The 15,854-nt window shown below is 40.8% G+C and overlaps 2 protein-coding genes across 2 annotated transcripts; both read left to right on the top strand.

The window, feature by feature from the left end:
• Positions 1-700: 700 nt before the first annotated feature.
• LOC110336390 (tripartite motif-containing protein 30A-like) lies at positions 701-8,745 on the top strand. Its single transcript, XM_021218926.2, has 6 exons — positions 701-793; positions 1,414-1,644; positions 4,683-4,705; positions 6,025-6,125; positions 6,688-6,714; positions 6,964-8,745. The coding sequence occupies exons 1-6, from the start codon at positions 728-730 to the stop codon at positions 7,560-7,562; spliced, it is 1,047 nt and encodes a 348-aa protein (XP_021074585.1). The 5' UTR covers positions 701-727; the 3' UTR covers positions 7,563-8,745.
• A 3,739-nt stretch (positions 8,746-12,484) lies between these two features.
• LOC110324239 (histone H2B type 2-E-like) lies at positions 12,485-12,865 on the top strand. The gene has a single exon (XM_021201636.1). It carries the CDS (start codon positions 12,485-12,487, stop codon positions 12,863-12,865), a length of 381 nt encoding a protein of 126 aa, XP_021057295.1.
• Positions 12,866-15,854: the final 2,989 nt, after the last annotated feature.

The following is a 15,854-nucleotide window of genomic DNA, read 5'->3' as shown; positions in this document are numbered from 1 at the left end:
CAGGCAGATTTCTGAGTTCGAGACCAGCCTAGTCTACAGAGTGAGTCCCAGGACAGTGAGGGCTACACCGAGAAACTCTGTCTCATATAAAAAGTGATTTTCAGTAAAAGAAAGAAACTTAACTACAAAAAAAATGCAATTAAAATGGGGAAAAAGGAAAATAAAAATAATGTTCACATGGCCAATGTTGGGGCTCAGGTATTAATCTCAGAGCCATGGGAGCTGATGCTCATGGGTTTCTGAGTTTCAGGAGTATGTTTGTCTACACAGTAACTACAGGCAAGCCAGGGCTTCACAACATGACCCAGTTTTACAAATAAAAAAAGTACAGGTATCAAATATGACATTGTACGGGGCATGTGATGTATGTACATATTTGTGATCAGAAAACTAACAGAAGTGTCCAGGCTCTCTGATGCTGGAAGCAAAAAAAAAAAGCTTTCTACTGAGTGCGATGATTGACTAAAGAGAATCCTCTGTTTCAATTATGGGGTTTATTTACATATAACACCAGAGTCAGTTGAGCCATAGACATTTAAGATTTATATACTTTATGGACATAAATATTGACAGAAGTTTTTCAAAAGTGGACAGTCTTAGGCTTCCTGTCCTTCCAGAAGAGTTTGTTGCCCTTTGCATAGGAACAGCAGTCCTACTAAAAACAAAGCTTGACTCTGATACAATTCCTTTCTCACAGGAGAAACTGCAGGCAGCTCTGCGGAAACTGATGGAAAATGAGAAAATATGTGATGAATGGCAGGATGACCTTCAGCAACAGAGAGCTGACTGGGAGGCAAGTGGGGACCCTTCCTAAGGGAGTCAGCCTGAAGCCCAAGAGGGACCTGAGCAAGAAGCTCCTGGGGTCTGTACTTCCTGGGTGTGGATGAGGCCAAGAGGCCTTGATACCCCTCCCTACTGGTTCCCCTGGCTGGAGATGCAGAGTCAGTGCATCACACCTGAGGTGGGCTCTGTGAGGAGCTGGCACCATGCAGGAGGCTTGGTCAGAATGGATACTGGGTCCTACTCCTGTGGTGACTTCTGAAACTTCCATTGTTGGGAAATAGCCTTGGGAACAGGCCACAGTTCTAGTCTCAGGGTTTAGCTTCTCTTAAGGGTTGAGAGGTGGAATGAGGACTATTGCAGGCAGGAACAAGTATCTTAGACAACTGTTGAGAAACTGAGCCTCATCCAGTCATCCCACTTTGGCTCACGGGGCCTTGATAAAGGTGACCTAAGATCATTGTTTGGGAATGTTGTGAACAGACTTTAAAAGTAAAATCCTGCTTCCCTATGAATCCCTTCCCTTGCCCAAGCTCAATTCCCTGTGAAAGCTCCCCTCCCAGAGCAGTACTTCTCTGTCTCCTATTCCCATTTGGACAGACTGAATTCCTCTCTCTTTTCTTACCCACGAAGAACCAAATACAGAGCAATGTAGAAAATGTTCAGAGACAGTTTAATAAACTAAGAGACCTCCTGGACTCCAAGGAGAATGAGGAGCTGCAGACGCTGAAGAACGAGAAGGAGCAGGTTATTGAAGAGCTGGAAGAGTCTGAAAATGAGCTAAGGAAACAGACGGAGTTGGTGGGAGACCTCATCTCTGATGTGGAACATCAGTTGGAGCTCTCAACCTTGGAAATGCTGCAGGTAAGACTGGAGGAGGTCCCAGTGTCTGAGAGTCAGGGGACAGGAAACCATTGCCCTCCCTCTCTGCTGCTATATTCTTCCTGGTGATGACAGTGAGCTCTTCCTGAAATCTTTCCTGAATCATTTTCATAGTCATTCAGGAGGAATGACTGCACACATAAATGCCAAGGGGAAATTGTATTTTATTGGTTTGTCAACAACTTCTCAGAACTGAAGCTGAACCTTGGAAAGAAGATCTCTTACCTCATGGGTATTATTACACTGCTCTATTGCTGAGCATATGTGAAGCACATTTTCAACTGTCAACTTACTCACTTCACCAGAATTTGAAATTAGTAGAGTTCATTGCTTCCTCTGATGATTTGAGAAATTTACCCTCATAGCCTCTGATTCCAGTGGACTGGGATGCTGTTGTTGGTGGGAGTACCATCTAAGAACTCAGAGAATTTGTCCCTGATTCTGTCCTCAATTACTAATAGGAAAGGTGTCTTCTTTATCTATGGAGGTATAAAGTTGTAGTTTTTGATCTCTATCATATTTTTAAATAATTTATTTCAAAGTCATAGTATGTTGATTTACACCTCTGGAGGAATTTCTTTCTTTCATCTGAATTATCATCTTGTAGACCTTTCTGGTTCTAGAAATTCTTCAAAGTCCTTTAATTGCTTCTTTTCCATTGTGTTATTGTAATTATAACTGAAAATATTCATAATAGATAGAATTATGCATCTATATCTAAAATGAGTTAGTTAACATAGTAACTAGAGCACATTTCATAATTTTGCAATTTTTTTTCTCTTCACTAATGAGTATAATCATTTTTCTCTGCCTCCAGCCCCTGATAACCCCACTCTAATATTTACCATTGTGAGATGAAATATGTTTAAATGACACATATTTCATTAATATCACTTCTGGTGGGGTTTTTTTTGTTTGTTCACAGTTAGGTGAATATAATGAATTTTCTGAGTTCAGAAAAGTTACTCAATGGCAATACTTCTTGCTTTACATGCCTAATATTTCAATATACATGGTGATCATATCATTTTTATCCATTCATCTGTTGACAAGTTCTCCAATTGACCCACTATTTTATCTATTATGCTCATGATTACATGTATAAGGACATACTGAGTTCTTCATAAGGACAAACTTGTGCATCAGAGTTCATTTACATCTAGAATAATTAGTCCTCTCACAAATTCCTTTTGCTACGTAATCTACATTTGTTTGTTTATGTTATATAAAATAAATCCATATGCAGTAGCCTGTGAACTCAGAAATTTAGAGCTTCTAATGCACAGAAATAAAAATATATAGATGAGCAGCCCACAATGATTATAAGAAAATATAGGCTTTCTATCATATGTTGAGGTCTGCTGGCCGACATCTTTTACTCCAGCAGCTAGAATACAAAAAACAAATTAATCTTAGGTGGGTTCAAGGCCATCCTGTCCTACAAAGTGAGCTTCAGAACAGCACATTTACTCATTAACTCTCAAGGTAAAAGTTGCAAGAGATTGCAGATTATCTGCCCATAATAGGATATATATACTGCACCACTAATTCAAAGGCCCAGACATCATTGCAGAAGAAAGGGCAGAAAGAGTGTAAGATGTGATGGATGACTACAAGGAAAACACTGTCTTCTGGACACAGCTTAGCAGCAACCCATATAAACTAAGATTGGTTTTGATATCAAACCCAAGAACTGTGCAAGCCAAACTCAAGTATGAAAGTAGACTTGCTTACCAAGCTCCCCTACAGTCAAGAAGCTACTGGTAATTCTAAACTTCAAAAAGAAGGGTGGCTGTAGTTGTTTTTTTTTTTTTTTTTTTATTTATTTATTATGTGTAAGTACACTGTAGCTGTCTTCAGACACACTGTAAGAGGGCATCAGATCTCTTGCAGATGCTTGTGAGCCACTATATGGTTTCTGGGACTTGAACTCAGGACCTCCGGAAGGGCAGTCAATGCTCTTAACCGCTGAGCCATCTCTCCAGCCCCTGTAGTTCTTGAAGAATGTAACTTTACATGTAACTACCAATATCCAGTGGAATCCAAACATTCAAGAATTCTTGCATAGTGTTAACTTCCAAACCCAGGATAAATGGCTAAGTACAGTACTTTTTTAACATATCACAAAGGACCTGACCAGTCAGGTCTTGATGTCTGTCCTCAATAAGCCAAAATAAAGGAGTGTAATTAATATTGGAAAGCAGAAAAAGGAGATTTACTAAAGGGGGCATGTTTTGAAAAGAGAGGAAGATATTCAAAAAAACCCTCTGTGCATCTTCATGTTCCCCAAGTGAGACCAAAGTTTAAGTAGAGAGCCAAGAATATGAACATGTGTGTAATTTAAGTCAAGGTGTGGTCCTGTCCATCATACACCCATCATGATCTAGGTCAAAGTGTCACACTTTAAGGTGATCAGACAAGTCATTATTTGTTTGAAATCTTTTGAGAAGACCAACTCTTCCTCTGGATAGAGTTTTTTTCATTCTCTGAATATGAGATCCTGAAGAAATTAACATTTGTTTGGAGTCTCTGTTTCAACAGTTTGATGGTCAAATTGAGAGACATGATTATCTCTTTAGATCAACTTCTTACCTGCCAGGACAACTCAGAAAGAGAAGAAAAACAGAAGGGGGGATTGTTAAATGATAAAAGAATCTGGGATTCGGCGTCTCATACATAGAAGTTTTCAGTAAGGTAACAGATATCTAATATGTAGCATGAAAATGGTCACATGTTAATTTGTTTAACAATATGCACATGAAAACATATGTAAGCTTTCAAACTACTGTTTCTTCATCTTTAGTCTCCAATGCCTGGTAATATAAGACAGAAACAGTCTATTAATTTACATGTAAGGAAAATAAAGAAACACACACTGTATTTATATCATTTCTTGGGGAAATGAAGGTGACTGATTTAATTCTCTTTTGACTTTGTCTCTTCAGCCAATAAGCCTGTAACCAGGATTTACAAGAATATAAAGAACATGTTATTAACTGTGTTTTCTCCCTTCTCCCTAGGGTGCAAATTGTGTCCTGAGAAGGTATGTCTGGGCTGATAGGTAATGATATCCCTTTGTGTGGTGAGAATTATTTGATAGTTAACTAGAATAAATATCTCTGGGGTTTTGCAGAATTTATACATAATGCTATTCTGAAGTTCTAGGAAGAGGAAAGGAGAAGATGAGAAAGGGCAGATATGGACATTTTCTAACTATTGAGAACATATTAGATTCTTTTTAGGAGGCATATTTATGGATAGCTAATGAGCTAGATCAGTAGTGAGATGTAACAACTGCACCTACAGGTGCTTTCAGACTCCTCATAGATACATCATTCTGTCCATACTGTGTATCTAGCTCTGGATGTGTATGTCCTCTGTGTCTGCAGTTTTCACAAAGTCGTGTATGGAAAAATTCCCAAATATTTTGTGTATTTCTCCTGGGGATAGAGGAGATCCAGATGTCCTTTGTGATTGAACTTCGAGTTTTTTTCAAAAGAGACTTGACACTTTGTGAACATGGTGAAAAAAATGGCTGCAGGTGGACCACATAAGTCACAGAATTGTAGGAAGCCTCACCATTGTGTGTACAGTGTCTCATCCCAGCTGTTGTCATCAGACTTCATCCTAACATGTGGAGCTTATGTTAGCCTAAGTGTGGGGTCCTCTCTCCTTTTCCAAATTTTGTCTTCTTACCAAGAGAACTTGAAGAAGCAGATGTTGAGTAATATGTCCACATTGACCAGTGTTTGAAGTCTAGGCTTTTTTTCAGATGGCTTTCTCATACTCTGTGACTATTTTACCAGATTCTTGAAAACTCATCTCCCTTCTATTTCATTCTTGCTTTTCTTTTTTCTAATGGTTCTATTTACTCATTTGTGATTTTTTTTGTTTTTTCAAACGGGGTTCCTCTTTCTAGGTCTGCCTGACCTGGAACTCACTGTGTAGAAGAGGTTGGTTCTGAAATCACAGATCCCCTGTCTCTGCCTTCTAAGTACATGTGACACCATTCCCAGCCCACACATTATTTTCTGTATGTTCAATTTGATTTTTTAAAAATTCACTAATTCACATTTAAAAGACTTCTAGGAGAGGAGGAGGGAAAGTGGAAGAAACACGTTATGTGAGTGTGACATTAAGGCACTATGCTTTGGAGAATAAGGCTTTCCCAGCATCACACAGCAAGTGAGTGAGCAGGGGCGTAAGTGTGCCCCATAGCTCTACATTTAATAGTCTACATTCCCTCATCCTTCTCAGAATTTTCAGGAAAGTTCAAGAAAATCTATGGTTAGAATGACAGGTAGTCAGTGCTGGTCAAAAGTCAAAGGTTTGTGATGTGAAAGTCAATGTTTTTACCCCTAGGATTCAGGCCTTAAGCCTGCAACAGCCCCAAACTGTCCCCCGAAAAAGAAAAAGAACGTTCCAAATTCCAGATCTGAAAGGCATGCTGCAAGTGTATCAAGGTGAGTGCAGCTAAATTCTGTGATTCCATGTATGAGTCTAGGTGTCTTAGACTGTATAAAGAAGCGAGTAAGAATATGAACTAACCAGTACCCCCTGAGCTTGTGTCTCTAGCTGCATATGTAGCAGAAGGTGGCCTAATCAGCCATCATTGGGAAGAGAGGCCCCCTGGTCTCATAAACTTTATATGACCCAGCACAGGGGAAGGCCAGGGCCAAGAGGTGGGAGTGGGTGGGTAGGGGAGCAGGGACAGGGGGAGGGTATGGGAAACTTTCCGGATAGCATTTGAAATATAAATAAAGAAAATAATAAAATTAAATTAAAAAATTAAAAAATTAAAAAAAAAAAAGAAGAAGAAGCGAGTAAGGTTTCTGACTACAGGTAGAGGGACAGAGAATAGCAGATACTATGTCCCTGTGATGTCACTGTATGTGGTGGGAAATCATCATTTATCTCATACACATTATTACATTTCCTAAACTTTCCCCTCTTTTGGAGAGGATGAGGGCTTTAATGGTTTGATTCCTTCACTGTACTTACTGCTGTGAACTTTCATCATTTCAGGACTCATGGATGTCCAGCAATACTGGGGTAAGGAGAAACCACAGCACCATGAATCCCTCTCCTCTCAATGTCTTCCAGAGTTTACTTCTCTGTTAAGTCTCAGGTTTCATGGTGCTTCTCCCACTATGCACAGCAATCTGCCTCTGCTTGACTGTAAACAAGGCTTCTCCATGTTTCCTTGCTCTTTCTCCTTATGCTTCTGTTGCTTAAGTTACAAATAAGGCTGTACCTTATGATTCATCTGACTCAAAATATATACGTCTCATTTTTCTGCAGTTCATATGACTCTACATCCTAAGATCAATGCAGTTATTGCCATTAACAAAGAAAAAGGACAAATACAACGTAGAGGCTACAATATGAGTAAGCTTCAAGTTTCTGAGACCTACAATTTGGGTGTCCTGGGATATCCAGCTCTTTCCTCAGGGAAGCATTACTGGGAAGTAGACGTGTCTAGAAGTGATGCCTGGCTCCTCGGATTAAATGATGGAAAGTGTGCTCAACCCCAACTTCATTCAAAGGATGAAATGGGCTTCATACAAAAACATCATTCTCACATTAAACAAAATGAGATGTTTCAGCCTAAACGTGGCTACTGGGTTATAGGGATGAAGAATTCATCTGTATACAATGCCTTTGATGAGTGTTCTATCACCCACAATTCCAGTGTCTTGGCTCTCTCTCTGCCTGGTCATCCCAGACGCGTTGGAGTTTTCCTGGATCAGGAAGCTGGCACTCTCTCATTTTATGATGTTTCTAACTGTGGAGCTCTCATCTATAGATTCTATGACCCTGGCTTCCCTTTGAAAGTCTATCCATATTTTAATCCTATGGAATGTTCAGAGCCAATGACAGTATGTGGGCCACCATCCTAAACTCTCACCTATACCTATGCAGTGCCCCCATGTCTCCCCTGCATCATTCTAACTTTTTTGTCTTGGGCCCTTTATTTTAATGACCTTCACTTGTAACTACAAACCACTGTGGATTCATTTCTTTGATCCAGTTGCTTGTCTGCTCACAAGATGATTACTGTCATTTGTTATTTCCCATATTCCCAAAGAAAATAGCTGTTCCCTCAGTATGTGAAATTGAGACCCTGCTAACGCCATCTCTGTAGGAATGACTCACAGTGAACAATGTCTTAGTTACCTGTGAGAGAGGCCCCAGAAAAAAAAAAAAAAGGCAGAGAGTCTTTTACCTCAGGGATACTGTGTTCTCCGGATTGCTTTGGATGTGATTTTGTGCCTCCTACAAAAAGAACATATGCATTCAATTTGTAAGATATGTTTACTCTTGTTCGATATCAAAACATGGCTGTAGAATCCATTCTTGTGCAAGGCTATACTGAGTGCCAACCTCAGTGTACACTGGTTCTGAATATGGACTTGTGCCTTGATTTCATGATTTCCAAGATATTCTATAGTATAGTGCCAGACAATTGGGCTCATATAGTATGTCCTGATAAAGTTGTAGGACAGGTTTCCTCTGTGAATATTTATGAATACTATCTTCTTACTGGTATCTATTTACATGTTTTACTGATTATGTTTTTCTAAACTCAAAAATCCTTCGTGAGTACTTTTGTACATTCATATATAAAAGCACAGTGAAACTGAAGTAATGTAGTCAATAGGATTAGGCTGTAGTCCCCTCATTCTTTAACATCTGCCTACCCCGGGTCTTACAGACACAACTACCTAGGTCCACAACGGTAGACAACCTTCCTTCTTGTGGTGACAGAGATAGAAGCCAGGGCTTCCTGAGTGCTTATGAGTTGCTCTACCACTGAGTTACTTGCCTCAGCCCTGTCAGGTCTCCACAGCCACATTCTTTCTGTCACTGACAAAAGATGAGAGAAAGTTCTTCTCCAGCATGTCTTGCAGTTTAGAAAATTTTATGTAGGAATCTTATTTAAGGAATGGGCCATAGCAGAAGTTCAGTTTAACCACAATGCTTGTGTTTCATCAAAGAGTTAAGAAGGAAACATCTTAAATGACATCCATTGTCTTAGTCGGGGTTTCTATTCCTGCACAAACATCATGACCAAGAAGCAAGTTGGGGAGGAAAGGGTTTATTTGGCTTACATTTCCATACTGCTTTTGATCACCAAATGATGCAGGACTGGAACTCAAGCAGGTCAGAAAGCAGGAGCTGATGCAGAAGCCATGGAGGGATGTTCTTTATTGGCTTGCTTCCCCTGGCTTGCTCAGCCTGCTTTGTTATAGAATCCAAAACTACCAGCCCAGAGATGATCCCACCCACAAGGGGCCTCTCCCCCTTGATCACTAATTGAGGAAATGCCCCACAGCTGGATCTCATGGGGGCATTTCCCCAACTAAAGCTCCTTTCTCTGTGATAACTCCAGCTTGTGTCAAGTTGACCCAAAGCTAGCCAGTACATCCATTATGACCATGTGTTTAGAGTATCCAGGTTCTAATCCTAGATGTCCACATAGCAGTGCAACCCTGAATAACATTATCTCAAGCTTGTGTTTGCTTGCTCTTTTCTTTCTTTGTTTGTTTCATTTTTCTTTTTTTGTTTTTCAGTTTTGCTAAAATAGTGCACCTATATTACAGGCCATTTTAGGAAAACAAATTTGAAATCTTTAGAAGGCTCTGAGAGTAAAAGCCCTTTCCTCTGTGAGTGATGAAATGTGTTCATTTACTTAGACCCTCTTGACTGAAGGAGGCAGCCAGCTATGAGAGATGATCCTCTCACTTCACAAATATGCTACAGAACATCTTGGCTGAAACACACACACAAATGAAAAGAGACTGTGCTAATTTTAGTAAGAAAAGATCAATATGTATAATGTTTCCAATGCACACTCTGTAGGTGGTGGTTGCGCTAATTTCTGGGTGGATGTGCTGTACTGATGTTCTATGTGACTTGGTGTTACTGGGGAAACTAAGGTATAGCTCTTCTCATGTCTGGACATTAGGTGCCACCAAGACTATTCTAATATATTGCAAATATCTATGGTTATTTTTCTTTTCACACTTATTTTTTGAGAGGATATTTGTTTAGCTGTATTCATTAACAAGTTAAAATATATGATTTTCCATTCACAATAAATGATAATGATGACAATGATACCCATAACTGAACCTTCTGATATGTTTTGAAATGTAAATAATAAAATATTCCTAGGAACTCATATTGCTTCTAGCAGGTAAAAGGTATCCGATACAGTAGCTGTTAAGTTTTTTTCTAGCCTTTGATGTGACCACTATAAAGTATCATTGGAATGACAATCAGATGTATTTCTGTGATTGTTTTGATATAATCCAAACACTCAGGAGACAGAAACAGGAAAATTTCACTGCATCAGTGACCAGGTTCGGTTACACAGGATGACCTCCTTTGGTTGGATTTGCCTTGGTTTGCTTTTGTGTTGAAGTTTAAAATACACAGCAATAGAACAAAACTTAACACCTTTAAAGGAGAATTGCTAGGTTTTAGATAAGTGAGGAAATTCAAGAGAAAACTGTGAAGGATTATTTGGGAATCAGAGTTTATTTAAAGATTCATATTGACATAAACAGACAGAGACAGAGAGGACACATCATGGGTTGTTGTTCCCAGAGAAGTTGAGGTTCCAACAGAAGACCGAATGGAGGGATCTCTGCAGAGCATGAAGGCAGGCGAGACTCTTCTTCGACTTTCAGCATGGGGGTGAGTTCTCATCAGGAGCCTGCAGCCAGGCTCTCTGATGTCAAGGCAAGAGTCCCAGCAGTCATGTGACACAGGACATGGCAACCTCCCATGGACACTCACTTGGGTTAGTATGGCTCCCGAAAGGCAGAGGAGTCAGTCATCTTAGAGCAGCTGTCTATGTGAGAGGAGTAGAGAGAGCACTCACAGGGCAGCAAGTACAATCCAGATTACAGCACCCATGCTGGTAGAGGATGCAGCAGCCCATTCAAAAGCATCAACTTCTTCAGTCATCAGGGAAATTCAAATCAAAATGACCCTGAGATTCCACCTCACACCAATCAGAATAGCTAAGATCAAAGGTTCAGGTGACAGCTGACATTGACAAAGATATGGAGAAAGAGGAACACTCCTCCACTACGGGTGGGATTGCAAGCCGGTAAAAACCACTTTAGAAATCCATCTGGGGGTTCCTCAGAAAATTGAAAATAGTTCTACCTAAAGACCCAGCTATACAACTTCTGAGCATATACCTAAAAGATGCTCCAACATATAAAAAGGACACATGTGCCACAATGTTCATAGCAGCTTTATTTATAATAGTCAAAAGCTAGAAACAACCCAGATGGCCCTCAGCAGAGGAATGGATAGAGAAACTGGGGTACATTTACACACTAGTACTACTCAGCTATTAAAAACAATGACTGCATGAAATTCCCAAGAAAATGAATGGAACTAAAAATATCATCGTGAGTGAGGTAACCCAGAAGAAAACACACATGGTAGCACTCACTGAAAAGTGGATGTTAGCCCCAAAGCTCAGAGTGCCCATGACACAACCCAAGCTTAAGAAGAAGGAAGACCAAAGTGTAGATGCTTCAATCCTACATAGAAAGGGAACAAAATGATCACAGGAGGTAGAGGGAGAAAGGGACCTGGGATGGAGAAAAGAAAGGGAGGGGATAGGGGGGCCAGGATCGGATATTGAAAGGGAAAGAAGTAATGAGGGTCAGGAAATTGAATAGAAGTAGAGGATGGGGATTTGGGGGTAGCCAAATGCTAGGTAAGGGAAAGGCTTCCAGGACCCAACGGGGATGACGTTAGCCTAAATACCTAACAATGGGGAGAGAGAACCTGTAGAAACCAAATTCAGTAGATAGACATGGCTCCTAGTTGAGGAATGGTGCCAGATACCCATCTCAAAATTTTTAACCCAGAATTGTTCCTCTCACAAGGAAAAACAGGGACAAAACGTGGAACAGAGGCTGAAGGAAAGGCCATCCAGAGATCGCCCCACCTAGGGATCCATTCCATCTGCAAACACCAAACCTGTACACTATTGCTGATACCATTAAGTGCTTCTGACAAGACCCTGGTATGGCTGTTCTCTGAGAGGTTCTACCAGCATCTGAGTAATACAGATGCAGATACTTACAGCCAACCATTGGACTGAGCCCACCGACCCCAATGGAAGACCTAGGGGAAGGACTTAAGGAGCTGAAGGGGATTGCAACCCCATAGGAAGAACAATTTTCAATTAACTGAACCACCCAGAGTTGCCAGGGACTAAACCACCAAACAAAGAGGGATCCATGGCTCCAGATACATAAGTAACAGATGATGGCATTATCTGACATCCATGAGAGGTGGCCCTTGGTCCTCTGGAGGACTGATGCTCCAGCATAAGGGGATGCTAGAGCAGTGGGACAGGAGTGGATGAGCGAGTGGGAGTACCCTCATACAGGCAAAACAAAGGGAGGGGGTAACCAGTAAAGGAGATATCATTTGAAATTTAAACGAATGAAGCAATTCATTTAAAAAGAAAAAAAGAATGGCTTTTTCTATTTACTAGACTGTTTTCCACTGTTTTTTTTTTTTTTTTTTTTTTTTTTTTTTTTTTTATTTTTTTTTGTAGTAGGATGTGATGATGTTTTGGATTATCTCAGGGTCTTTTATTATATGTAAGTACATGTAGCTATCTTCAGACACTCCAGAAGAGGGCGTCAGATCTTGTTACGGATGGTTGTGAGCCACCATGTGGTTGCTAGGATTTGAACTCCGGACCTTCGGAAGAGCAGTCGGGTGCTCTTACCCACTGAGTCATCTCACCAGCCCCGTTTTCCACTGTTTAATTTCAATCATGCCTGACCTGGCCAAATACCCTCCAGCTCCCAAGAAAGGTTCCAAGAAGGTTGTCACCACAGCCCAAAAGAAAGAGGGCAAGAAGCACAAGGGCAGCCACAAGGAGAGCTACTCCCTCTATGTGTACAAAGTGCTGGAGCAGGTGCACTCAGCCACTGGCATGTGGTCCAAGGCCATGGGCATCGTGAACTCTTTTGTCAATGACATCTTCGGGGGCATTGCAAAGGAAGCTTCTTGTCAGGCGCATTACAGCAAGCGGTCTACAATCACATCACTGGAGATCCAGATGAGGGTGAACCTCCTACTGTCCAGACAACTGGCTGAGCACACTGTGTCAGAGGACAACAAGGATGTCACCAAATACACCAGCATCAAGTAGAAGCCACCCTGGATGAGGTGCTCGCTGGCTCTTTTGGTCTTAAAGGCTGTAGCAGTCACCTATTCAAATCAGGAGAGATCTTTGTTTTGCATTTTGTTTTGCGTTAGTTTCTGGTTCCTATTCCAAAGTTACTTTAATGGTCTTGGAAAAGGTAAGCTTTAGAAGTTTTAAGCCTTTGTGGTTTTGAGTTTGCCTGTGGGCTTCTGATTTGCAGTTACCTGCCACCTGCTTAGTTTCTTGGAGTTCTTCTTAGACTGGGATAACGGAGGTGGCTCTCTGGGCCCGGCTCCCGTGTTCTAGACGGTTGTTTCCAGGGGGTCTTTTATTTTTTGACCTAAAGTGAGGTTGTTTCCTTACCTTGGTGATCAGAGGACTCCAGGACACAACCAAGTCTGTGTTGATAAACTTTGGGTAGCAGCTGCCTACAAGTGAAACCAATCTGTCCCTTTACTTGGTGTGTCCTGAGCACCAGAGGTTGCAGGAACTTAGGGCAGTGTCCCTCTAACTTACTGATTTACAAAACATGAAAGTTCCGTGTTGCTGTGGATTTGGTAGAAGTCTGTTGTGGGTCTCTATCAGGCTTTAGAATCCCTGTTCATGGCTTGCTTTGGTTGGTTGGTTTGTTCTGTTTCTGTTTCTGTTCCCGTTTCCGTTTTCATTTCTGTTTCTGTTTCCGTTTCCGTTTCTGTTTTTTCCATTTGATACTTTGCTTTAACGACTGCATGCCAGGTTTTCACAAGGATACTGCTCCTTTATTCTCTGGGCTCATGAAGTGATCTTTCTAATTCACACACTTTTCACAGCTTTTTCCTTCCTGTGCTGTCTCCAGGAGAAGGTGTCTGAAGTTCCCTTTGCTTTGTTTACTCTGTGGCTGGTCAAGCTGGCCTGACATTTTTTTGTACCCACAGAGCACACCAATGTCTTACCCACAGCAAATGCTACTTTTAAAAATTACTTATTGAATTAATTTTTATAGTACTGATTATTTAAATTACTTATGGAATTAATTTTTATATCAAGGCTGGGCTGCAAGGGCCTTGTCCATTTAATGTATGTGAAGACACTATGGAACAGAAATGTTTTGAGGATTCTTTCTCCAAATTTGTCTTTAGTTATAGTTACTGTGGTGGCTGTTCTTGGTTGTCAAACCAAGCAGGTGGGTACACCTGTGAGGGATTTTTTTTTTCTTAATTCTATAATTTGAAGTGAGAAGAATCACTCTTAATTGGCATCTTTTGAGGCAGGAAGATCCACCTTTAATCTGGGCTACACCTGCTGGCAGCTTCTATTAAGGACATGATAGAAAGAAGCTTGTTCTTTGCCTGGTTCCTAGAGTCTACTCCTTAACTGGCATTAGAGCCTACGTATTCAGATTCTGCCATACACTGAAGTCCAGCTGAGGAATCCAGCCTTGTAGACTGAACAACTACTGGGTTATTGGACCTTCCATTGGTAGACAGCCATTGTTGGACTAGCTGGACCCCAGCCCAGGCCTCTGCAAGATAGGCTATGGAGTGAAGAGTGAAGTTAAGTAGAAGTAAACGGGTTGGTCCACTGGCCAACCCATGGGCCAACACCACCCACTTTTGTCTCCCGACCTGAAGACAACGGCCTTAGTTTTCTTTTGTGGAGTATAGCATGCTGAATTTTTCCTTTGAAGTCTTGATTTTGTTGGTGATAATACTTAATGGTCTGATCACTTTCTCAATTCTGCTTTATGGTAAGGGATCCTGGAGCTGATTGCAGGAGCTTTGTGAATCCAAGAAAGAATTTCAGACATAGTCATAGATCTAATACATCCTGTTTACTGCATGTGCATATTCAAGTGTGTAAACACTGTTATTATCATTCATAAACTTACTCAGTTTCAAAGAAAAGGAATGAGAGTATCTGGAATATATTCATAGATGTTTTTACTTTTATCAAAATATGAATCTATGTTTATATTTAATAAAATTAAGCATTTAAGTTTATAGGTCTCCAGAGTTCTTTTGTTTAATATTGCTCCAATAATCATGTTCCATGGGAATCACTTTCCTCTATTAGAAATGACTATTGGTGGGCATTGAACACAGTTATAATCACACACACTGAAACACTGCTTACTAACAGTGTGGCTAGTGTGTGCTTGCCTGGTCAACTTCATCCTCTCACTGAGGTCAGAGGGCAGACCTTCAGGGCAGACCTGAAGGATAGTGTCTGAGTTTTGCAGAGTTGGGAGTGGAATTCTGTCTGCAGAGAATGTTCATGCAGAGCTAGATAATATTCTGGGCATTTTATGGTTTTAATTCCCAAACAGGCCTTAGGAACAAACAGAGAAGACGTTGAGTAAAATGTGAAAAAGACAGAGACCTGGTAGCTCTTGCTTCTCATCCCTGCACTCAGGAGTTTGAGAAAGCAGTATTGCCTGGAATTGAAGACTATCCTGAACACTTAGAGAGTTCTAGCCCAGGCTTGAGGATAGAGTAAATCCCTGCCTCAAAAACAAATTGTTAAAGTGTTTGGCATAAATATTAACACATCATAAGGATGGGAACACCATAACATTGCTTGCTAGCAATTGTGTCACAGCAAGATCAACAGTAGAGTCTTATGTGTTCATGCAAATGTGTAGTTTAGACTAGGGGTATAGCTAGTGATGGAACCCTAGCTCAACATCCACAGTGCCCAGATATCAATCCCTTAAAGTCAAAGACCAAATTAAACAACAACAGCAAAAGCCCGTGATCCCAGCACTGTGAGACTGGGGGAGCTAGAGCTCAGTTAGGGTCTGGCTGGGGTACACTTTGAGAGCCTGTCTCAAAGGAAGAAGGAAAGGAAGAAGAAAAGGAAGAAGAAAGAACATCATATATGTGAAATAAATTCAAACTACGGGGTCATATCTGCTGTCACTCATTATCAAATATTTCAGTAGTTCTGAGAATATAGGCAAATAATGAGAGAGGGAAACAGGAGTGGGGATGAGACCGGTGATGGTAACTGCACAGGC

This window comes from Mus pahari, chromosome 1, assembly GCF_900095145.1.
Source record: "Mus pahari chromosome 1, PAHARI_EIJ_v1.1, whole genome shotgun sequence".
In the NCBI taxonomy this organism is placed as follows: Eukaryota; Metazoa; Chordata; class Mammalia; order Rodentia; family Muridae; genus Mus; species Mus pahari.
This window is presented reverse-complemented; position numbering and strand designations above follow the sequence as displayed.